Genomic DNA, 25140 nt, shown 5'->3' on the forward strand with positions numbered 1-25140 from the left:
CCATGTGCAGGGGATGTTTCCAAGGGTTACAGAACTACAGTTTAAAAGGCTCCCAAGGGCAGTCAGAGCCATCAGGGATTTTGCCAACTCTTAGAAATACTGTCTTTCATCTTACAGAATTTTCAGGATTAAAAAAAACAAAGTTAACTTCTCTACAGCCCAGGAAAGATGAATATATATACTAACAACTTCCAGCAAAAGTTGTACATATATTATTCCAGCAAAAGAGCAACAGTTTAAAAATAAATAAATATCTAAAAATAATAGGTATTCTAGGAAAGTTATGCTTCCAGATGAATACTTGAAATAATATAAATAAATAAATATACAATTCTAGTAATCCAAACAGCTTTATTTGTCCTCCCAGCTTTTCCCAAGCTTTCTAACCAGCTTGTAGTCTCTTAAAACTGTTAGGTTGTTGCTCACACTAAAGAAATCCCACAGAAATCTCTGGTATTATTCAATATTTATACTGCTTAACTGGAGGTTGGAATCGCAGGATATTTCTGGACACAGACTCAGACAGCACAAGCCCTGTGTCTTCTGTTTTGGTAGTGTCACGGTGTCAAGTCAAACTCAGACACTGCAGACTTGTTGATTTTAGGGTATGCAAGTTTGCTCCAGTTGGTGATTATAAGATTTACTTCCTTGGGAACATGCAGAGCAAGCATGGGTGTGAATATACCTAATCCAAATAGTTTTTTTTCCTTAAATGCATTTATCTCTCACTTTTTCCCCTGAACAAAACTTAGGCAACTGGCAGGATGGAGTTTCCTATCAGAAGGGTTTTCAATAAATCAATCAATCAATCAATCAATCAATCAATCAGTCACATTTCTTTCCAAAGGTTCAATTTCAAAGCTGGCAAAGCTCTGAGGCACATTTTGGAAAAAGATGCATATTTATAATGTGCCAGGTACATTTGGCTCTAGACTTTATTTCACAGATTAGTCAACAACTTGATACTTTATACCTCATAGCCTTTGATAGCATGTCATGAACCTTTCCCACTTCTGTAATTTGCAGGTGATGGTGTGAGCCTGGAGATGTAAATGTTCAAACCATCTGTGCTGAGCTAAGATAGATGTTATGTCCCCTACACATCACACACCAAGGAGTGTCCCAGCTGCCGTGTCTGCTGACCAGCCCAGAACAGTACTGAATTCTTGGGCATGTCAGCACTGGTGCTGTTTGGTCTGGGGGCAGGTCTGCAATGTGCCCTGGTGATGGTGGTGGTGACAACCCAACTGCAGTCATGCTCACTCCTCAGTGGTCCAGGAGGTGCTCAGTAACAAGTGCACAGGGTTAACACGCCTTAGTTTCAAATGATTTGTGAACAGTAAAACTGAATTGTTCTATACAAACAAAATTGGGCCTGACCCCAAAACCTGGGTTTCTTTTATTTGTTTTTTTGCCACCAAGACCCCTCTCCACCTTTGGTTTCTGCAGCTTTCTAGTGTTACCGGAATCATTCCAAGTGAAAGTAAGGGTTTTGAAAGGGGATTGCAAAAGGAAATATGAGTTAAGTCTGAACCACACACTCCTTTCTACAGGAGTACCCTACATCATGACCTGATGGTAACTGGATAAACAAGAAGAAACTTACAGGTATTTTCTGTCATCAACCCTCACTCTAACTTTGTTTTTAAGATTAAATAGATGCCTTCTAAATTTTGTTTTCCCAACTGATGAAAGATATTACAGATTTTATTTTCAAAAAGTGCCTTCTGAACACCATAGCATTATAAGATGTCTTAAGACTGGGAGCTGAGATTGGCCAGTGACCTCTGAAAGAAGCAACTTGTAGACCCCTCAACAAAAACACTGTAGATCCTTTCAAACTCTTATGATTGGAAGGTAGTAATTTTTTCCCCAGAATCTGATAAACAAACTCAGCTTCTTCATGGAAAATTACACACCCCCTTTAAAAATACTCTGACTCATGAGAAGATAGTATCAAACCAGCAATTTATTGTGTAGTAAACACCCACATCCTGAACTCATTCTGATCTCTGCTACATCAGCTCAGCACTAATTAACACAGTGTAGGAATCCATGGCTACATGGGAGAGAAGCAGCAGGCTGGATAACATACAGGGACACAAGCAACTGAATATGTTTCAGAGCCATTGCATTTTTTGGGAGGATACTCTGGACTCCAGGCCCCAGGATAGGGGCAGGTCATCCATTACTTAGTCCTCCTCTTCCCAAAATAGTGCCTGTAAGCAGCAGCATAGCCATGGCGATAAGCGTACAGTTCACAAGGGTAGTAGTCCTCGCAGATCTCCCTCTGACGTTCATGGGGTGCCTTAGTACGCTCCCTGATCCTGTAAAAGTAGGAGAGATGAAGAGTAAGTGCTGTCATCCCAAATATCTGCCTACAGCCCTTTCCTGCACCACAGCTCCCAACCAGGATTAAGGGTCCGTCACCAGAGTCCATTATCCAGCTACAAAGATCTTGGCACACCAGCTCCTGTGTTTACTACACCCAGGCAGCGATGTGACTACAGCAGGAATGTTTTGCCTCCCCAGGCAATCTTTTATTTCAGGGCTAAGTAAGGTGGTAGGGAGAGGGGAATGACTCCTGCCTCAGTCTGAGGAAGGGTCCTCCCTTTGCAGCCTACCTCAGCCTACTCCCTTCAGCTCTTCCCCAAAACCACACATGGAACAAAGACCTAAAACATCATGCAAAGGGGCCACCTGGTACTGAGGAGGTTTGCTTTGATGCCTCACTAAGAGATGATTTCTGTGCTTCAGTCTTAATTTTCACAAGCCTTGCATGACGCATGAAATTGCCTATATCCATATTTTATAGAGGAGGCAAGGAGGCCCTCAGATGGCTCTGTGATTTAGAAAAGGTCAGTTCTGCTTGAGATCTGAGGACTAGAATAAGATCTCAAACTGAGCTTGCTTTCTGATCATCCCACACTCATTCCCTTTCCTTCTGTTGGTGTTTCCTTTAGAAGAATTAGAGTCCTCCCAGAACATGACATGTCCCTAAACCAAAGGATGTGTTCTCTGTTATCTGAATTCTTGCTTCTCCCAGGACTGGGGACTTCAGGTATACCTCACATTGAGAGAGGGGAGAGAGGGACTGAGGCTTCTCAGAAGTCACTGTGGCTGCCACCTCTGGTACCAGCCTGAGCTTGGCAAGGAGGAACCTCTCCCCATTCCCATCCTCAGTGTCTTTAGTCCATAACATACCTCTCCTGAGTGATGGTTCCTAGTCTCGTGTCAGCTTGTATGAAGTCATTGGCCCTTCGCCTATTGATGAAGGGATCTGAGAAGGCAAGGAGTTATTCAGGATAGAGAGGTACTTTTTCAATGCCAGATTGCAACAAAAGCTAGCTTTCACCTTTATAAGAGCCTTCTTGTCTGCCCTCCTATGCACAGTGAAACCCAGGACCTTTTAAATTCCCTCCTGTCGCCCCCACTGGTTCGTGCACAGGCTCTCACTGTGGTTGGTGCAGCCTGTATGGAAGTGCACATGCTGGTCTTGCTCTGCTGTTACTCAAGTCACCTAGGGGAATGCTACTGTGATTTTGCTGCCACAGCTCCTCCAAGTAAGTGGAGCTTGGCGAAGAAGAGGTAGGCACCAAGCTGCACAGACCATGCACACTTAGAATTACAAGAATAGTGAAATTACAGGTAAAAACAGGAAGGACCTGAGTAAGTCTCTCTGCCTCCAAGGTTAGGCAGTCACTGAAAGTTTCACTTTCGAGAAACATCACAGTCCTGTTGCAGAGTTCAGGAGTCTGTGGATATTGGCTCACACATGTGCCTTTGTGCTTCTAAATATCTGCTTTGTGAAGCCCTTCTTCCAGATGTCCAAATTTCTTTTTAGTTTCGGTCCATCTGTGCTCTAACCTCTCTAGGATCTTGCTTGTTCCAGAGTGAGACTCTCCACCCTTTCATGCTTTTCCTGTGACACTCACTCTCTCTTCCAGCAGAAGGATCCCCCTATCCATACATCCCACCTGCTTCCAAGGTGCTTAGGCAAGGCTCTCCTTGTCCTTGGGAGAGAATAAATTTTGTAACTGGCTTCTGCAGTACCTCTTTCCATGCTCATCCCAGAGCTTTTTGAGCAATGTCCTTTTCTAGTGTCAGTTAACCTGGTTTTGGTACATGCAACAGACACCTAAGATCTGTTTGCCAATTTTCTTTTCCAATTTGCATTATATTCAATGCAAAATGGTGGTATGAACATGTGCTGATATATCTCTCCCTTTTTATCTTGAAACTCCATCTCCCAGTAAATTCAGTTTCCTAGGGCTGAGTGTTTAATCCCTACAGTAAAGTACAAGAAAATGATCTTGAGCACATCTGTAGCACACTTCAAATCCAAGAAAACAGTAAAGCAGTCTTACAATAATGCTCGTGGGACTCCATGCTCTCATGGGACTCTGGGGAAAGAAAGAGTAAAACATGTGGTAAGGCACTGTACTGATAGGAATCAGTCTTTCACACTCTACAGATCAATAGAACACACATACAAATCAGAGAAGCCAGGTTTTAAGGTATTGTTTAAAAGGAAGAGAAAGGGATCAGAGGCGTGACCTAGAATTTATGCGAGTTTAGAGTGTTCAGGAGTTTAATATGGAGCCATGTGGTGTTTTAGTCAGGACTTCCAGACTTGTGCTTGGTCATCCAGTCTGATTCTCAAGAATGGTTCCTCACTTTCTGTTCCTGACACTACAGTGGGTATGATACATGCTTACCTTCAAAGCTTACAAGTGTTCTTAGGGAATGGATTAGCATAGTGAAATGCACTTGACTCTTGGATAAAGCAGCATGTTAATTCCACCAGTACAGAACTGTGTGCCTCACAGGAAAACGGGGCTAACATTACAAAAGGAAAAAGGGAAATCTTCCTATTAACAAGGAATAACTAAGAATAAATACTGTTATTGTAGTCCAGACAACAAAAGGACAGAAAGAGGAGCGGTCTGTGAGGTGAGCTGGAACAGAGAGGAAGGGGCTGAAGCATCCTGGACCACAAATCCCAGTGACTGGAGCCAACAGCTCTGGAACAGGAATAGGAGGATCTGACGCAAGGGCAACAAAGCAGGCAAGAGATTAAGTTAAGAGAAAAGAAGACAGAGAGTTACATAACAAACATCTGAACAGACCCAAAAATATCTGCAGGTTTGGAGTTATCATTCTACCCAGTAATAAAAGTCACCTACCATAGCAAGTGGCAGCCATCACCAAGACAGCCAGAAACGTAAGGATGATGAGAGTGCGCATTGTGCCAGTGCAGGGAGGAATCTCTCACTGTCTCTCTTGCTGTGTTTTGCTTTCTTCCCACTGAGGGCAGCTGGAGATCCTGGGCTGACTGCAAAATTAGCAGTGGAATGTTTATTAAGAAAACATAGTTAGGAAGGGGCCTATGAAAGAGCCTGGGCAAGACGATGGCTAGCTGGTACACTCTCTATAGAGCCATTACAAAACATGCTCTATTAGCAGATTGAATCAAGTTTTGGGAATGCATGCCCCCTTCCTCTCCCAGTTCAGGGCTGGGGGTCATAATCCAGAGATAAACATGTCACTAGCACTCCACACTCATAAAAGCTGGCCTGCTTTTGGAATTTCAGGAAAGGAATTTCAGAGACTGCCAGAGGTCCAAAGGCAGAGGTGCGTGTTGACCCCAAACTCAAATGTTTGCCTTTCTAATTTTTCCTCTGATCTGCCCTCTTTGCCCCCACCATGTTCCATCTGGATAGAGCCAGCCCAAACTGTTTTGTCAGCTTTGCCGATGGAGATGTGGAGACTGAGGCTTCAAACACTCCTGCTTCCCTCATTCCCCCTCTCTCCAGTGGCCCTTGCTGTGATGCCAGCCCACCAGTCATCAGAGGAGGAACACAATCCTAGTGCCCGTTCCTGTCTCCTACTTTATTGCTCCAGGAGTAACAAGCAGCAACCTAAACAAATCCCTTCTGCCGAAGGGATCATCATTTTTGCATTAAGATGACCCCATAACTCTCTCAGAGGGCTCTCACTGTGGTACTGACACTACACTCCATTTCCAGACCAAGGAAGGACATCTTGGTGGAGGCAGAGGTAACCATATCTCTCAGGACTGATGTCTGTCTGGTCTAGCACTAGCAGTCCTTGCTCCACCAGGCACCGACATCAGATGTCAATGCAAGGCTTTTCAGCTGGGACAAATCTCCAAGGCCAGCAGTCTCTGGGAGCATTACCTTGGTTTTTAAGCAAATCAAGAGTTTGTCTGGGACCAGTATCAAGGACAGCAGAGACAGACAAAATATTGAGTGTTCAACTCTCCAGTAGCTCTGTGGAAAAGTAGAAAAGAGTAAAAGAAGAAAGAAGGAATTACAGAGATGGCCATCCCTGCTGGGTGAAGAGCAAAGAGGAGTAGTTTGCTAGAGGAAAGATAGGGAGGGAAAGTGGGTACCCAGTGCCTGCCAGCCCTTGCATAATGGCAGTGGTGGGGCTGGGACCCTGCACACTGCCTGGGGATGGGCCTAGGGCATAGGAACCATTCTCAAGTGTGATCCAAGCTGTGATGACCACCTGTTTTCTCCATATATACATGCAGGCATCAGGATCTCTCACTGTCAGAGTACAGAGCAAATGCACTCTGGGTTCAGGCCATTCTCCCCAAACCACTGTGGTGTTGTCACTGCTGTTACATTCAGGGGCCAATCCGTGAAACCACACTGCAGGTAACACAGCCAAGAACTACAGGGTCAGCTAGCCAGAGCCTAACCCTTCACCAGAGAGGAGTGAAACTTCAGTGGAAAAAAGATTACTCTTTTAATCTTACTAAATTTATATTTACAACTTAGCCTTTCAATGCCAAACTCATGGCCCTTTCCTGAAGCCTCTGGTTTCTGGGAGAGAAATTGAGAAGGGTCTTCAATACAGATCAAAGAGATAGAATTGCTTTTCTTCCCCATTATCCCACCCCATGTGGAGATCACCTCAGTCCTGTGCCATCAATGCTTAGCCTAAAATGAGGAGGAAAACTAAGGGAAAGAACATAAGTCTGCTATACACAAAAGGTCAGAAGGGAACAGAGACATTTATGCTGCCCTTCAATGCCCTGCCACTCCAGCCTCTTTAAGGAAAATATCTGCTCTGTGATTGTTTTCATTCCTTAGAGCTCATAGTTTCGGACTTAGTGTTGAATGTGGATTTTATAGGTTTCCCAAGTGTCTTGTACAGGAGCTACTAAGAAAGGGAGATTTGAGGGAGAGACTGGAGGAGGGACCCCAGTGGGAAAACAGTGGGGCACAGAGAGGGAGATGCTGGGAGTACTTTGGAATGAAAGTGAGGCTGCACAATGGGAAACTCCAACATGCTTTCCAGCCAAACCCTCTTTATTTATCTTTACTCAAGGCAATGCTTTCTGCTCCCTGGAAGACTCTGTTTCCATTTCAGAGAATGCTGATCCCAGAATGCCTGGAGCATACCCTGCATCAACCACAGGAGAAGAGCCACAAACACCACTTTAACCCAAATGTTTCATTTTTCACCACAGAGGCAATACATTTTTCAAGGGTGAACATGCCAGCTACACAGCCCTATACCAACAAATCTCCTTCGAGGAATGCTTTCTCTTGCAAAAGTACATCTCCTTTATACTCCCCCTGCACTCCATACTTACCCAGCACACATCTCCCCTCCCCAGCAATAGTGGGCTGCCCCAGAGGTAACATACCATGCAAGACAGTGAGCCCAATCCCTCTGCTTTCTAGAAGCAGCCACTGGTTAAAAATAGAGAAGGGAGCTAAGACAATCACCTGCATATGCCAGGGAAATCTCCGCAGTCCCACAAATAAAGGGGGGATCAAAAAAGCAGCCCTGATCTGTCTACTGCTGGATTGGAGACTCACAGCGTTATACACATGCCTTAGCAACCACTCCTAACATTTTGCAGCTGTGAAGCACCAGCAAGGCAATAATAACAAGCAGCTGTCCAGTAAAAGCAAGGCGGTCCCTGCATACTCACTAAGGTGTTGCTTCCCTGCCAGCCTGCAGCTCTTGTCTGGCGGTGCAGCTCTTCTGGTGTCCTGAACCCTGGACTGAAGAAAAGGGACCTTTTATTTATTAGCATTAATCAGTGACTCCTCCCCTCTCCCACTCTTGATCCACCCCCAAGGGTACCACCTTCTCCATCAGAAATACCTTCTGCTCACAGCCAGGAAACCAACAACCTCAAAGAACTGAGCCAAGAGGGAGAGAGCCAGAGCAGACACCAGGGACTAGTGGGGGCACAGCCACATCCAGGTTACCTCTCTGTGCCCAGGAGCAATGAGTGGACAGAGATCTGAGAACAAGCTCCAATCTTTGCTGCAAGACCCTCCCTCTTCCACCCTCTCCTCCCCTTCTGTGCTCTAACTCAAGCCATGCTGCTAGCCAGGGCACCTATTCTTCCACAGGAAACAGGAAGCCAGAAGCCTTCTCCCCCTCTCTTCATGCTGCTTTTACAACTGTCTGATCCCCTCTCTTTGTGGCAGGCTAATGTCAGACTGAAAATTCACATAACAAAGGCGTCTGCTTTTCGAGGTAGCTCTGAAAACCCCAAAATGACAAAACCCTGTGAGTTGGCTTACACAGACTTAACCCCTGAGATGCACCCTCTCAGTTCACACCAGGCCCATAACGGTGCTGGACAGCCTAGGACATGTACTTGTTGGACAGGGCTACTGGGCTTCTGATCCTGTCTGCACCACCTAGCACATGGTGCATGTAGAGCACACAGGCACCACGCTGGGATGCTGAACCCATGAGAGTAGCAACCTGCAGCAGTGCTCCCTCCCTCAGCAGAAATCCATGCCTGGTGCATGCTCAGCAAAGGTGCTGGCAGGTCCAGTCCCTAAGTAAGGGTAGGCATAGACTGAGGGACTGAGCTCAGCAGAGATGCAATCATAGCATGGTTTGGGTTGGAAGGGACCTTACAGATGATATAGTTCCAACTCCCCTGCCATGGATAGGGACACCTTACATTAGCTCAGGTTGCTCAAAGCCTCATCCAGACAGCACAAGACTCTGGTGTTCGGGTATTCACAGCTTCTCTGGGCAACACCTTTCAGCATCTCTCCACCCTCACAGTGGGAAGTGCTATAGATGAGGACTAACAAGACAAGGTGATTTGCACTCACACCCAAAATGACAGACCGTAGCCTGTGGGAAGCACCAAGCCTCTCCACCCCTATATTGTCCACAAGGCTTTTCCAGCAGGACAATGAACTAGCAATTACAAGCTGTTTCCAGTACCCCTCCAGGGGCTGTTTCAGAGTCCGCAGCTCTCATGATTAGGATAAATCTCATTTCCAGACTCTGTGTCTTTAGGGCCATGATCCATATCTATGTGTCCCTCACCTAGTGCCCAGCTCATGATAGGAAGACTTCAGCAGAGTTGCTGAGCACTACAGTAAGGGAATAAACCCTATCACCTCTGCAACAGAGCAGGGTTTCCAAACCCAGGTTGCCTGGAGTAACAAATAACTGGACTCATCAATCTGGACAGTCCTTTTCAAGCTTGCTCCTGTGTTTCAGGATGGAAGTTAGTCAGCAACCACATGGTCTATGGCTTAGGAAGAGATTTCTCAACATGACAAACAAGTGCTTTTTAGAACAACTAGTTCTACAGCACATGAGAAAACAAGATTTTATTTTTATTTTTTCATTTGGTCCTAAGTAATACCTCGGAACTGATCCAAGAAGAAAGTATAATTGAGCCATTAAGTAAGAGTGTCCAAGTATCCACAATCTAATTAGAGTCAACAACCTCATGGAATAAATCGTGCTGAAAACTAGCATACTGACACTAAGCTTTAGAAAGAGAGATGTTTTTTAAACACAGAAGCTAGTCAAAAGACTATAAAACAAAAATAAACAGAACACATTTCAGACATTTAAAGAACTCAATATACATATCTGAACGTGTGTTAGTTCTGGCAGCAAACTTACTCAGCTACCCGAAATTAACCCTAAAACTAGTTCAAATGTTAGTTCAACCTGGGAAAGACACATTTCAAGAACAGATTGAAAAATTTCCAAAGGTTAAGAGAAAGGGGAAGCACATAAACAGGAGAAATCTAGTTTCACAGCAATCAAACAGTATTTGCAAAATAACTGAAATGATTAGTTTCCATTTCCATGGTGGGATGGGGAGAAGAGAGTAATTTCATAATAGATAAGTGGTGGGGATGGGGAAAAAAAGTAATTTTATAAAAAGTAAGCAGTGAGTTTTTTCCTCAAAAATATTTAAACACATATATTTGAAACCTGTCTTGACCTTTCCCCTGAGAAAAATTTTGCCCCCAGCATTTACAACGTTCTGCAAAAATAAAAATTTCCAGTGTGAAAATACATATTGGTTCTAACAAAGTGAATCCATGTATAGTCTTAGTGCTGTGAAAACCACCATCTAAGCTTACAGATAGCGTCAGCCTCCTGTGGGTGGGGAAGGTTCCCATACCAGCTCACAGCTATTTTCTTTCCTGCTTTCTCCAACATTTTGGGCTAGGATGCACTTTAGAAGTTCCCCTTTCCATCTTACATAATGACTTCCAGTGACTTTCTCCTGCCCATGGATGTGGAGTACACCTGCAGCCTGAAGGGTGTCACTCTGGACTCTGGGACAACTGGTTGCTCAGTACCCCAGTGTTAAGGAGCAGGACTGAAAATAAATACCATAAAGAGGCCCAGATCCTTCCTCTCCAAAGAAAGTCAGAGGGTGAGAGGACAATTCTTCTTCTGCCTCCACTGGCCTACAGAATTTTGTCCTATCTCCACATTAGTCATGACCATAAAAAGAAATGTACAGTTGATGAGCTGTCAGGTTTGGCTCATTGGCTGGTTGGTAAACTGAGGACTTTTTTGGCCACTGTATTATGTTGGTGGTGGCAGATGTTTAATCTACTGAAATTCAGAGATTAGTGTCCAGATAAAACCTCACAGCCATGGTCTATGCAGTTGTGATCCTCAAAGTTACTCCTTGTAATCCATCAGACTTCAAAATGAAGGCCAATATCCTAGAAAAGTCACAGTCTGGGTATGAATACAGGAGTATTTGGAGTCAGCAGTACAGCCTAATGGAAGCTCATTGCTCTCCATTTCTGCTTGCTGCAAAAAAAGTGAGCCTGGCTCAAGCCTTCAATTCCAATACTCAGCACCATTCACGGGATGTCACTGAGTTACTTTAAAGACTACCTCTGTTTGGCCAGAACTTTCCAGAACAGCTGTGTTTGGCTGAAACATTTAAAAAAGATTACTGGTAATAGGAAGTTCATGAGCACAGAAGACTAAAATTTCACAGAAGCCAGACCAAGGTTATTCAGTTCACTGGATAAAGTAACCAAAACATTCTGGGCTAAGAGCTAACTCTGCTGCTTCCTTTGGCTTCACCCACATCCACCCACATGTGCTCACATACACTGATCAGCATATTTCTCTTTCAGTCTGGAAAGAAAGGAAGACACAGAACAATGTTAATATTATTTGGCTGTTGAAAAAATTGGGAGAGGCTCTTGTGTAGGGATTAAATAACCCATCTAAGTATTGCTTGTACTTCAGGTATCCTAAGAAAAATTGAGCAAGCAAAAAGTTCGAGCTTTATATAAACAGAGCATGCTTCTGCGTTGTACTCTTACGGGAAAGGGGAGCAGAAATCTCTCTTCCTTTTCCACCCTCATTTCCCTTGCTTCACCACATGAACACAAAAATGTCCTGACCTGACTTATTCTTTGGGATCAGATGAGATTTACCCGCCTTATTTCCTGTACAGACATGTAGAGAGATAAGAAAGCAACTGTGGTTGCACTCTTCTTATCCATCTGGTAAATAAAAAAATAACAGCAATGCCTCTTTTTTTTTTCAGCACAAGCTTTGATAGCATCTTAGATCCTAAATCTGCCTGCCCTTTTGAAGCCAAGATTGGACTGAAATATCTGTGTTCCGTCTGTCTTGAATGCAGGATGCCACTGAAATATTTACAAGCATCCCTGCAGTATTATATATGTTTCTCTGTTCTATCTTGAGTTCAGTATCTAAAGGATCATAAATTTTGTCTCTAGTAAGTAAATAACTTTTTCTGTGACACATCAAGCCCCTGGTGTTGGCCTCAGCCTCTGTTGTCAATATCTGATAGAGTAAAAAGGAATGCTAGGGGGTGGGGCGAAAAGCACAATACCCAGCTAATTGTGAAATGCCGTTTGTGGCAAGAAGAAAGACATTCTTATTTCTTGAAGCATTAAATCTGACTACTCTTATCCTCCTGTGCATAACTACAAATTATATTAATGTTGCTAACATCACATGCTAGTCAAACCATTCAACTTGACAACCTTCCTTAGCAATGAATTTCACACACTAATTATATGCTCTTTGGATATGTACTTATTGTTTATTTGTATTAAACTTGACAACTGATTACTTGTATCCAGAAATTTTGTGTTCTCATAAAGCAGGAAAGAATTTTAAAAGGAGAAGGAAAGATAAAAGGAACTCAAGAAGCATTTGGACAATGCTTTCAGGCACATGGTGTGATTCCTCTGGTGTCCTGTGCAGGGCCAGGAGTTGGACTCGATGATCCTGATGAGTCCTTTCCAACTCAGTATACTCTATGATTCTATGATAAATCAGATCTTTTAGATTAGTTTTTCCTTCTTCCTAAAATGGCACTGGACTCCAGAAGTCACAACTTTGCCAGGGATATTTGTCATTAATAGTCATAAATTCCTTTAAATTATAAAGGAAATGATAAAAAAATATAAATGGAGAACAAAGAAGAGTTCTGGGTGTGGAAGCACTAGGAAGGCAGGCATAAGAAGGGATATAACAACAGCACATGATGATGGCACCTGGATTAGCATATTATTAAAATCCCAGCAGAGCTCTTTCCCTTTCTTGTTAGCCAGGCAGTGGGAGGAAACCCAGGACAGATGTATAAGAAAAAGAGTGACTCCAGCGTTGCAGGCATGAGGTGACACTTTTGGATTCAACATTTTCCTTCGCTTGCTTGGTCAAAGCTAGTTTTGGTCCGTTCTCCTGAAATTATCTTTTTTTCTCTACATCCATGATAAAGGATGTCATGTTAAGACTCAATACAGGTGCCAAAAATCACATAAAAGCATACATATGACTTAAAGCATGTATCAATCCTAGAAGCTGCATAGAGCTTTTTTCATGGTAGAATCTTTTTTAAAAGATTCTTTTTTAAGATTCTTTTTTAAAATATTCTTGCCCACAAAGACACTTTTGTCCTTCCTGGGTTATAACTAATGCTTTCCTCACTCTGTTCCAGTAATAGGATCTGCTTACAATACTTCCTGTCACCAACCAGATTGTATTATTTGGGATTTCTGTTCTCACTGTCTCCCACCTATATCAATGCCTGCACTGGAAAACGTTACTGTACATTTATCAGCAAAATACACTGCATGAGTCAGATGTTGGGTACACAACCCTGCTGGCTGGCTAAGCATAAGATTAATGACAATGTTCTTTAATACCATACATTTTCATACAGCAGACAATGAATGAGAATCTCTGCTGTGCATATATTATATACCAAACATCTGTACACATCTGTAGAACACACCTTCCCCCATGTTACTTGGCCAACCATCTATCTGTCATTTCATCTCTTTGAGGTAGGCATCTTCTTTCTTGATGCTCATTTCACTAGAGAACTGGAGGAGAAACTAGTGAACCTGCTGGAGGGCCCAGTAGATAAAATACCAGTACTACACAATAAATAAAACATATTCACTAGCTCCTAAAAAGACCCTTGTCTATTTTGAGACCTGAAATGAACAGCTAACTCCAGTAAGGACTGCAGTAAGGGCAGTAACTTCTTTAGAGTCACCCTGGTACCTCATTAGGAGTAAGGGTCTGCTTGTGCAAAGTGCTGTACAAGCCCCAGAAGGGAGAGATGTGTGGTTACATACCTGTCCTCACCTCTCCATAGAAGAGACCTGTCTGGCAGGAGCACCTTCCTCAGCCAAGGACTCTCTTATCACTGCCTGGCCTTCCCAAGCCTGGGGCTTGGTGATGACAGATGACACACAGATGTCCAAAGTTCACTCTGTTTTTCAGCCCCTGGAGCTCTTCTGTATTATCTAATCTCTCTGGGCTCCTCTGTGCTATCATTCTAATGATGATCTGTTTCTGACCCCATCCACTGTTGCAGACAGTGGACTGCTAAACAGAAATTTTCTGTCATTATAACTTATCTGGGGAGATCTTGAGTTAGTAAGAACATAAGAAAATAATTTATCTCAGTGGGTTTGCACTTTTGTAGAGGGGCACCATAAGTAAAACAGAAGAAGTGTTACGAGGAGCTCTGTACTGCCACTAAAGAGAGATCTGCAAGGGTGAGGTGACAGCTGAGGGCTTGGCTTTTTGCCTGACAACAAACACCTGAAATCTCAGATCAGGCTTCTGCCTCCTCCATGCAACATGCAACACTGCAGCACAAAGTTGACCTGAAGCTGCTTCTGAGAAAAATGTTCCTGCGGTCTTATTGCTGAGGCTGTTTCCTGCCCATCCCTATCTGCCTGGTGGCTGCTGTTCTTTATTCTTGCAATCTGATGAATTGTGTGAGCTCCCTGAAAAGTTGCTTGGCCCCAGAAAGGTTTTCTTCTGCACTTCTATCCTGCAGCTACCTCTTTTGGTGACACGAAACCCCACTCCCCAAGCTGATGTCCAACAATTGCAGTGGAGAGAAGTGCCTAAGGAGATCAGGGAAAAGGGCACAGGGACTTTCTTGACAGCTACCGCATTGGTATGACCTCCATAAGCTAACTCATATATATGTGTCTGAACTGCACTTGATTTCAGCAGGCTTTGATTTTTGGGTGGAAATTAAGCTGCTAAACAGGAATAAAGTAATAAAATACACTTGCAGGCCTGAACAGGTAGCAGAAGACATAGATTCCAGTTTAGCTAGATCTAAATCCCCATATCAAGGTCTCCAAGGTATCAGAGCAAAAGGAGTATGCAGGACACTGAGAGCTGAAAGCAGCATCAGAAACAGCTAAGGCCAGCTGCATTCCCAGGGTGGAAGGAAGAACAGCCCCAGCAGTGCCTTGTGTTTACAGCAAATCCAAAAGTAGGTAAACATCCAGTTCAGCAGCTCTGCTAATGCAGAGCTAATTCCAGCCACAGGGACTAGCTCACCCATGCCAGCCTCCAGAACACGTGACCATGACCTGCCTTCACCTGTAGGATGTGATGAGGCCTGACCCACCTATCCCACAGCCAGTCCCCCACGCACCCCATCACCACTCATTTGAGCACCCCAGCTTCTCCCAAGTAGCTGCATGCCTATGTGTCCCCTGAGCATACATTTCTTCGACCTGATCTGCCTTGCTGTCCATAAACTGAATCAAAAGGCAGAGTGACACCCAGAGTGTACCTCTGGCCCTTTTCTATGTGCAGAGTTGCTGATGTTCACAACAAAGTCGAGCTTGGTGTTGGTTCCAGAACTGGGCTTCCAACACTGCAGGGAGAGCACATAACACAGGAACAGCAGCCTTGGGCAGGAGAGAGGTCAGGCTCCTCATTCTGCACCTGCCCACCATGCTTCAGCCACAGGGTTGGATAACAGTAGCTATAAAACAGCCCACAGCCAGCCTTAGGTCCCCTCATCCCACTCTACTTCCTCTCCTCTCTATGCTTGCCCCACTTGGCCAGTGGGACACACTATGGCACCAGCCCCATCCCCTTCTCCAGGCTGTCTGTCCCCTTCACCACAGATATGGCACTGCCACCTCCCAACTGCTCCAGGCCCTGTTCGGCCCTGGGGAAGAGCCTGTAGGAGGATGCCACGGCCAGGAAAGCTTCACAGAGTGGCCCCAGCTGCTGGGGAGAGGAGCAGGGGGAACATGCACAACAAAGCCCAAATGACAGAACAAAGCAGTTACCAATAGCAGCTGCATAACCAATGAAGAAGCAAATTGAGGTCTTGATTCCCATCTCAGGACCCTGGTGTCTCCATTTTCCATTCGGGAGCATTTTAGGACAGATAACCTTGCCTTTCCTCCCAGCCCTCTCCTTCTTTCTCTCAGTGGGAGCTTTTGCTGCTTTTGTCAGTGACCTGGGAATTATGTTCCCTGGGAATTCGCTAAGTGGGTGGTGGGGCTGGGGGAAAAGCAGAGGGGGATGGTGCTTGTCCAGAAACAGACTTCCCTCCCACACATGTTGCCCATCTGTGGCATGTCTGTCTGTCACAGAGAAATTCACAGAGACAGATTTAATATATTAAACATAAATAAAGCAGCGCCAAGTCTTTGGCTGATCGTCTTGGCTAGAAATAGAAGTGAACTACTTCAGGGGCTTTGGGTTTGCATGCTTGATGGATTCCCAGCATAAGGACAGATGTTCAGATAAACCCATCCCAAATCAAAATAAACAATCCTGCATGAATTTTCAAGAAGGGGGCACTGAAATGAGCTGGAGAACACCAGTGCCGTTCAAGGTAACAGATAAGGAGCAAGGAGCAGCTCCCAAGCAGCTCATCATGGGGAGGTTAAGGTCCCAGCAACGATGTGAGGGCATGTCATGATAAAGACTTCAGTGCTCCTAGCATAATTAAGCTAATGATGCAGGTTTTGGGACTTTCCCCCTCTGCCCAACACCTAGTCCCAAAAAAACAGGTACCGTAATACCTTAGAGACCACTGCCCTGCTGTGGGTGTGTCTGATCATTTGAAAGTGGGGGCAGGACAAGCAGATATACAAAGCACCTCATTTCCATAGGAACAGCCACAGAAATAATCCCACCCTATCTTGTAAAATGCTGGTAAAGCAGTTTCTCAAGTTTGAAATGTCCTGGATACAGTTATCTTTATTATTAAAAGAAGAAGGGTTTTATTGTCCTAGATCAAAAGGCCAGACTTGCCAAGAAGGACTCCTCTGAAATACCAGTTTCAAGACTCAGAAGGTGAACAGGGCCCCTAGGGCAAGGCAGCTAATCCATTTTCTTGTGTTACTGAAGTCTTGCTTTATCACCATTCTGATGGAGAGTGCCTGGCGGGTTCTCTGTTTTCCCTTTGCATGGGATACTTATTCTCTTTAAAAAGGAGTGCCTGGGGCAGGTGCAATGTGACAAGCACTTTTCCCTGGGAGCAGCAGGGTTATGCTTGGGACAGAGCTGCCTTCAGTGCATGGGATGGGGAAAAAGAGAAATAAAATCATACCAGCATCAGAGAGCCCTGTCACTCGCACAGAGACAGGGAGCCAGCAGGGAGGAGGAGGGTGCACTTAGAGCCAGCCCTACCCTGTAGACTGAGAGGGGACATGTGGAGTATCTTGTACCACTGAGAGTCTCCAAGTTATTGAACAGAAATCAAGGCAGAAAGAAGAGCCCCTGGTTTGGGATACTGAGGACAAACCTAATGGGATGATTCTTAGGTCCCTCTATTCCTGCCTGCTCCACTCCTCTGTGGGAGCAGTGTTTCTTTCCAGAGTACTTTGTGTCCCTGTGTGGTGGCGGTGAGTTATCAGGTCACAGGAGAGACACCAAAGATGTGCTGTTTCCAGGCTAGGAACCTGCCAGATGGAAGCAGTTGGAAGAGCCATTAACCATGGTAGCATCCAGATTCCTGGAGGACAGAATGGATCTGTAGAAGAAGACTGGCAAACCTTTAAAGAGAGTTAATAATTTGATATAAGCATTACTACTTCAGTTATAGCATGAGAAATAGCCTTTCACTTTAACAGTACCTTTCTGCTACTGTCTTGCCAAGATTCAAATGTACCAAGCAAGGGCTCATTCACATTTTTCTCTCACCTGCCATAGATGCTTCTTGATTATGCAAAGATATCTTCTTAGTATCTTTGTAATAAAATATTTTAAATAGAATAATATTCCAATATTTACTAATTATTTAAAATAATATTAAAACATTTACTATGCAAATCTATCTTCCTAATATCTACATAACATAATATTTTCTTTACTGCTAGAATCTCAACAGAGCAGAAAACCTGAAAATGTTGCTACAAGATGGGGGTCTGAAATCCAGGATGCCCAGGGATCCAAGAAAACACTACTACAACTGCTTTGGGAAAGCCATGTGGAAAGGAAGCACATTCACCATCAGCCCCCAAAAGGATAAGGCAGTTTGTGCAGGAGGACAGATCTCACTGGCAAGGAGTGAGAGATGGAGAGAAAGCAGTGATCCAAATCTGATAAGCTTCAGGTGTGCCAAAGCAGAGCAACCAAACAAGGCAGCCTTTGATACACGGTGAAAGGCTGCCATTTCAACTTAAGAAAATAGCCACTGAAAGTCACAGGGAGATGGAGAGTGAAGAGAAAGTGTGGCCATATGGCTAAAGTCCAGGAGATCTGTATGCGGAAGATCTGGGTTCTTTCTCCAGCTCTGCCCACGGGCTTCATCAACAATCTGGGGTAAGTCACTGTCTGTCTCTTCTGTTTCTCAGCCAAAGAACAGAAAAATCTGGCCAAGGAAAATAAAGTCTTGACTGCAATAGGAAGTCATGATACATCCAGGATCAACACCCACATTGAATTCCAAAATGCCAAAGAATACTTAGAGCACAACAGATTTATACTGAAACATCATATCTGTATTTTAAAACACAATCTTTCGGGCATACAGCCCTGTATTATTTAGTGGATAAGAAAACAGATTGAACATTTTTTCTTAAGGTGATTAATTTATTCCTTCCAGTGATTAGCAGCAACAAAACAAAACCCAGGAAAACTAAGATCCCATCCTGCTCTTCTGATAGTTGATTAGCAGACCCAAAGATTTCACATTTGTCTGCAGTTGCCCACATAGCACTGGACTGCACCAATGCTATGTCTTCTGGTACCTATGGAAGTAATGATGGACTATCTCCGGCCTCTCTGAAAGGTACAGATAGCAATACTACCAGTGCCTCAGTTATTAGATAAAAGGCAAGAAATAATGCTTGTGATGTAGACATCATACAAAACACATGACATATGTGGCATAGAGTCAGACTAAGCCCCTAACAGGGTAACGAAATGTGGGCTCTGGCCTAGGAAGAGAGGGAGGTGGGAGACATGAAGAATATATAACACTCATAATACAGGGATAGGGAGAAACCTGGAGTGCACAAACAACCCATGTGTTTAGGCTGGAAAATGGATGGGTCTGACTTTTCAACCTGTATGTGGACAGGATATGGTGTTTTGCAGGGGCTGCAGTGATCCATGGAGGATTCAATGGCTTAAGCCCTGGGGAACGCGTGGGGAGGAGGACACGGTGCTCTTTGCAGCTGTAATACAGCGGGCAACTCCGCACAGCCATCATATGTGGGGGCCTGGTGCAGGCAGGGATGCAGTTATGCATGGGCCTTTCCTCTAACCTGAAAATGTGTGCTGCTTTACAGATCGTGGAAGCTGCCGGCCTGGATTTTTAGGTACATTAGCAGAGAACGGAGAAATTCAAATGGGGGAACAAGTACTCTCTTATTCAATGTGCATCTTGTGGTTTTGCAGGTTTTTCCACTGAGAATGTTCCTCTGAAGTTTCCTTTGTGACTGAGCCAAAATGGGTCAAAGAGGTATTTGATTCACAGCCCTAGAAAAAACACTTATGTGTTCTCATCACTGTCAGTTCTCTGTGGTACCAATCCAGCACCTTCCCTCACTGACCCTTACCTGTTGCTGGCCACATTCCCCCTTGGGCAAGTCCTTTCCTTCTCCCAGATCAGCCTCTGGCTCTTCCTTGCCCTCCTCTTTCACGGTCCTGCAAACCACTTCCCCAGTTGAATCCTTCAGACAATATTTCCTCCTCCTGTGTCAACTGTCCCCACCTCTTTGCCAGCCCGTGGGCTGCCATTAGTGGTACTGAGGGGAACCCATCCTGTGCCAAGGTGCAGCATGACTAAGCCCTGTGATCTGTCCACCCGCAAGAGAGGATTTGTTTCTAATATTGCTGCCCAGATTTATTGGTTCAGCTTCCTTCCAGACAAACTCCTTCTGGGCTCCTCAGTACAAGAGAGAAATGGAGCTCCTGGAACAGGTCCAGCAAAGGGCAACAGAGATGATTAAGGGACTGGAGCATCTCTCTTATGAGGAAAGATTGAGGGAGCTGGACCTGTTCAGCCTTGAAAAGAGATGACTGAGAGGGGACCTTATCAATATCTGTAAGTATCTGAAGGGAGGGTGTCAAGAGAATGTGGCCAGGCTCTTCTCGGTGGTGCCAAGCAATAGGACAAGAGGCAATGGGCAGAAGCTGGTATGCAGGAAGTTCCTTATACCTGAGTATAAGGAAGAACTTCTTTATTGTGCAGGTGACTATACAGTCAAACAGATTGCCCAGAGAGGTTGTGGAGTCTCCCTCACTGGATATATGCAAGAACTGTCTGGATGCAATCCTGTGCCATGTGCTCTAGGATGACCCAGCCTGAGCAGGGAGGTTGGACCAGATCCATTGTGGTCCCTTCCAATCTTACCAATTCTGTGATTTTGTAAACAGAGGTGTCAGACAGTCATGCACTTCCTCCTTTTATTTTAAGAAGGAAAACGGTTCCTACCATATCTTGCACTAAATCATCACTATCTCCTCCCACTCCTGGGAACTCAGGCCCAGCTCAGTGCTGGAGTTATGTGCATGAGATAGGATCTGACTTAAGCACCATAAAGCTCATCCTATGACAGGTATTCTGGTAAATAGAGGAGAGATTTTAAAATTGTTTATTCAAAATTGGCAGAGTCCTGATGCCTAGCAGAGTCCCTAGAAGAAAGGAAGAAGGTTTATTCCTGCCTTGTGCTGGTGATTGTTTTCTGCATGCATAAGGGAGGAGGGATGCATGTCCTGTGAGATGTCTCTTCCCTTCATGCTGGCAATCAGAGGGCTCTGAGCATCTCCCGGCCACTTTCAAGAGCAGGAGCAATGCTAACCAGATAGACTCACGTACAGAAACCAGTGCCCACTCCTCTTCTTCAGTGTAGGTACAAAGGTTGTTCTGGTACTTCTCCTGTCAGATTCCCCACAGCTCAGTAGACACTCACAGACAGATCCAGAACTCTGCGTGAAGTGAAACTGGAGCTGAGGGCAGACATGTTCATATTGAAAGTCTTCCTTCAACCTGCAGCAGATGGGGAATAGTTCAGAGGTTTAAATCCCCTACATTCAGCAGTGTTCAGACTTTGGTTTGGGCCCATACTACACAAAAGGAAGAAGAATTCTCTGCTGAAGCACAGGAGTGAGAGATTGCAACAAACAGTTGATGCACTACATGTATCCTGTTAAAGGCCCTCTTTCCCAAATAGCCTTGCTCAAGCTGATGATGAGTATGATTTACATGAAGTTGGCACTGCATCAGCTGCTGGAAAAGAGAGGAATAAAGCAACAGAGAGCTGAGCCTTGCCCTATGGACTTCGGGACAGAAGAGCAGCAACTCTCAGCACCAACTCATCCCTCAGGTCCCTTGCTGCCTGCTGACATACATGACCCAGCAGACTCCTGAGGGATGTGTATATCCAGAAGAGGTGCTGATGAAATATGAATACTTCACAGGGAAACAGCCCACCAACCAGTAGGAAATGCTGAGGAGAGGGCTGTAACTTAAACATCTGCATCTCAAGGGCATTTGCAAATGCCAAAGAGAAGTGCCCAAGAGAGCTGAATGGTGCCACTAGGACCTGGCAGCTGGTTTCTGCCTGGGGAGTATAGGTGGGGAGCACCCCTGGGACCCAGCCCTCACCTCTAGGCAACATTTACTTATTTTATGCCCCACACAGCAGTTCAGGGGAATAAACCACAAAAACGTTTGTCCGCTTGCTGAACCTCCAAGTCTTTGTAATATTCTGCTTCTGGAGGTGTTCAAATCCTTTCTCACCAAAGATGAATGCAAAGTTGCATCATCCACAGTGCAACTCAATTCCCTGTTCCCTGGAGTAAAGACAGCAGCTCTCATATGCCTCTGCAGCCTCACTTTGCTCTTAGGCAGACTCAGCTGTTTTCTTAGGTATTTTGAACATCCTTTGAGTGCAGGTGCTGCTGCAGAGCAGAGGTTCTCACATCACAGTATCCCCAAAATACTGAGGGCAAAGGGAACCCCCTCATCCTGCCCTCTGTCAGTTTGCATCCAGCACTTCCTCCCACTGAAAACCAAACCAGTCTCCCCAGACAGCTCAAAACGTCTGGGCCACGTACACCACAAATTCAGGTCAGAGATAACACGACTGGACAAAAAAAAACCCAACAAAAAATGAAACAACAAACAAGAGATTGCCCCATCCACATCATTGTGCATCTGGTTTCTCCCTCAAATGGCCCATTGCAGTGGTTTAGCCCACCAAAGTTGCATTGCAGAAGCCTTCGAGCACAGGGATTAAGGTGACTCCACCGCCACCACATCTGTGCCCAGCACTCTAGGACTGTCCATGCTGTGCAAGTCCCACAGAACAGCTGGAGGAGGAGGAGGATGAGGAGGAGGCCTTTCCTCTGGTGTCCTTGTGGCTCCCAAGATTGTCAGTTCGGTGCAGAGGGAATTAAACTCCCCAGTGTACATAATGAAGCTCCTGAAAAGCTATCCCTATAATTAGCTGTGTACACAGCGAACACAGTCACTGGGGACACTGCTCTTACTCCCAGGCTTGTTTGCAGAACCAGAGCTTCATTCATGTCCTGTTTTTTTTCCCTCTAGCACTGAGGAAGAGTCACGTCACTGTGCCCAATTCTTGCAGCTGTTGTGTTCACACAGGGCCAAGACATGTACCTCAGACACCTGTGCAGGCCAGTCCCCCCACACTGTTTGGTTTGGACCACAGACATGCATGACACTGGAAACATCTACAATGCCAGGACTCCTCGTAGATGTCTCCGCAGCAGATCTTCCCTCTTTACCATACTGCAGAGGAAGGAATATAACCCTTCCCAGGGAGGAACAAGCTATAGCCATAAAAAGCAGCAGTTTTCCAACTGAGGGAAAGCGAGCAGGATTCTTGCCAGGAGATACAGCCCTGCACGTTCTAGGACTAGTATAAAACCAGGAATTCAAAATCATCTGTATTGGGTCTGGTTGAGCTGGAGTTCATTTCCCCACAGTAGCCCTCAGTGCTGTGCTCTGCATTGGCAGCTAGGAGGGTGTTGATAACACACCGGTGTTTTGGCTACTGCTGAGCACAGCACCAACACTGTAACATTCCTTCCTCAGTTGAGGGCAAGATCCTGGGAGGGGACCCAAGTAGGCCAGCTGACCCAAACTGACCAAAGGGATATTCCAGACCATATGACGTCAGCTCAGATATAAAAGCTAAGGCACAGAGCAGGAGGGTGGGCATTCATTGTCTAATGGCTGCCTACTGAGAAACTGTCACACGTACTGAAGCCCTGCTTCTCGGGAGTGGCCGACCATCACTGCTCATGGGAAGCAGAGAATAAACCCTGCTATCTTTCGCTTCTGCATGTGCAAGCTTCACTTTGCTTTTTGCTTTAAGTAAACTGTCTTAACCCACGAGTTGTTTCCTTTTTTCCACCTTACTCTCTCCCCTGTCCCTCTGGGAAGGGGAGTGATAGAGAGGCTGGGTGGGCACCTGGTGTCCAGCCAAGGTCAACCCTCCACATCATCATACACCACTGACATGGGGATTCTGGAATGCAGGTGTGAGTTTGCTCTGCTTAGTCCCTGGGCCAGTGCAAAGTAAGCCATCTCTTATCCTCAAAGCTGTACTGTGTACAGGGTCTGGGATGGGACCCTGTGGCTCCACAGTGCTTCTGAGGGGCTGACCCCTGTGCTCACTCCTTCACAGAGCCCAACACAAAAGTCACTTTGTTCACAGGCTTCCAGTCCAGACCTGCAATCTCTGCCCATACCCAGAGCAAAAGCAGCAAGATATTGTGACACCTTAGACCCTTCCCCTCTCTTTGAGGCTCAGTCTCCCACTCTCAGCATCTCTCCTGTACTTCTGTAGTCCTTTTTCAATGAACAAAAGCCACAAGAGCATCCAGCAGAATTCAGGAATGTATTTTGCCACTCTACACATGCTCATTCAAGAGGTCATCTGGTACAGAAAGTTCTCTTCCCCGGCCCTGTGGATGGTGAGGGCATGCTTAGCTCTGCTCAGCAATGGCATCTCCTGGGTAAGCTCACTGATCAGGAGAGGCTGCAGCACAGCTAGAGATGCTGCCAGGCAGGGCCCTCCATGCAAAGGAGTGCTGCTGAGAAGCAGTCTTCACTTGCTGCTCAGGGATGAGAGTGTAAATCCAATGCACCAAACACAGTGGTCAGTATGCGATCCACCCTGAACAGTCACATGCTTCAGAGAAAAAGACATTTAAGAGGGCTTCAGAGACAACTCACTCCAGTTCTTATATGAATACTACATCTATGGGCCAAACTTTATGGCCTTCTGGCTCCAGCTGACGATGGTAACATCTCCACATCTGGACTACATGCTAGTGACAGAAGGTCACTGTGAAATGGCTTCTCAGAAGAGGGGACACCTAAGTAAACCAGTTTCATGGGCTGAAGGCATGTGCTTCCACTTTTACCAGCATAAAGAAAGAATCAGTATGTAATGTGCCAAACTCATCTCTCCCTTAACATCTTCAGTGTTATTACCTTGCTGTGTCCAGAAGCAACACCACAGGTTTTCACAGGCAACATGCAAATCAGAGTTTAGGGAGCACTCAGCTGTGATAAGGGGAGAACTGAGCAAAGGTGGTTTGCCTCTCTGCTCTCCTTCCTCTTTTTTCTCTTTTCTGAACCGCCTAATTTAGGAAACAATTCTTAGCTATTGCTTTGACTATGGAGCTTCCAAGAACCCATATTGCCCACTCCTCTGCTTTTTAAGGGAGAGCTCCCTGTCCAGGAAGACAGTTTCCTGTCCTTGCCAAGAATCCTCAGTACTGTTTGGATTGTACCACTCTTCCTTGGAAATGTGGAGCGATTTTGATTCCTTGTACCAACTATTACAGTATAAGGTTTTCTTCACATAAGCAGAGGAGAAGGGAGGATACAGCACTATAGAGATAAATCCAGCTGTGTGGGAGACAAGAGTTCTCGCTAAATGAATGATCCAAGTGGAAGAGACAAGAGGTAACACAGCACTTGCCTCCCTGCTGTGGCAATCATGGTATTGGGCAGTTACTTTGCATCCCTTCCAACTCCTGACTTCTTCCTCTGCCTTGGGGAGCTGTGTTTCCTTCATAAGCAAGAAC

General features: G+C 45.2%; 1 protein-coding gene across 1 annotated transcript; it reads right to left on the minus strand.

Annotated features, from left to right (window-relative positions):
* Positions 1-1951: 1951 nt before the first annotated feature.
* MGP (matrix Gla protein) lies at positions 1952-5327 on the minus strand. Its single transcript, XM_064655253.1, has 4 exons — positions 5187-5327; positions 4368-4403; positions 3205-3280; positions 1952-2327 (listed from the first exon to the last, which is right to left on the minus strand). The coding sequence occupies exons 1-4, from the start codon at positions 5245-5247 to the stop codon at positions 2189-2191; spliced, it is 312 nt and encodes a 103-aa protein (XP_064511323.1). The 5' UTR covers positions 5248-5327; the 3' UTR covers positions 1952-2188.
* Positions 5328-25140: the final 19813 nt, after the last annotated feature.

This window comes from Pseudopipra pipra, chromosome 5 (assembly GCF_036250125.1).
Source record: "Pseudopipra pipra isolate bDixPip1 chromosome 5, bDixPip1.hap1, whole genome shotgun sequence".
In the NCBI taxonomy this organism is placed as follows: domain Eukaryota; kingdom Metazoa; phylum Chordata; class Aves; order Passeriformes; family Pipridae; genus Pseudopipra; species Pseudopipra pipra.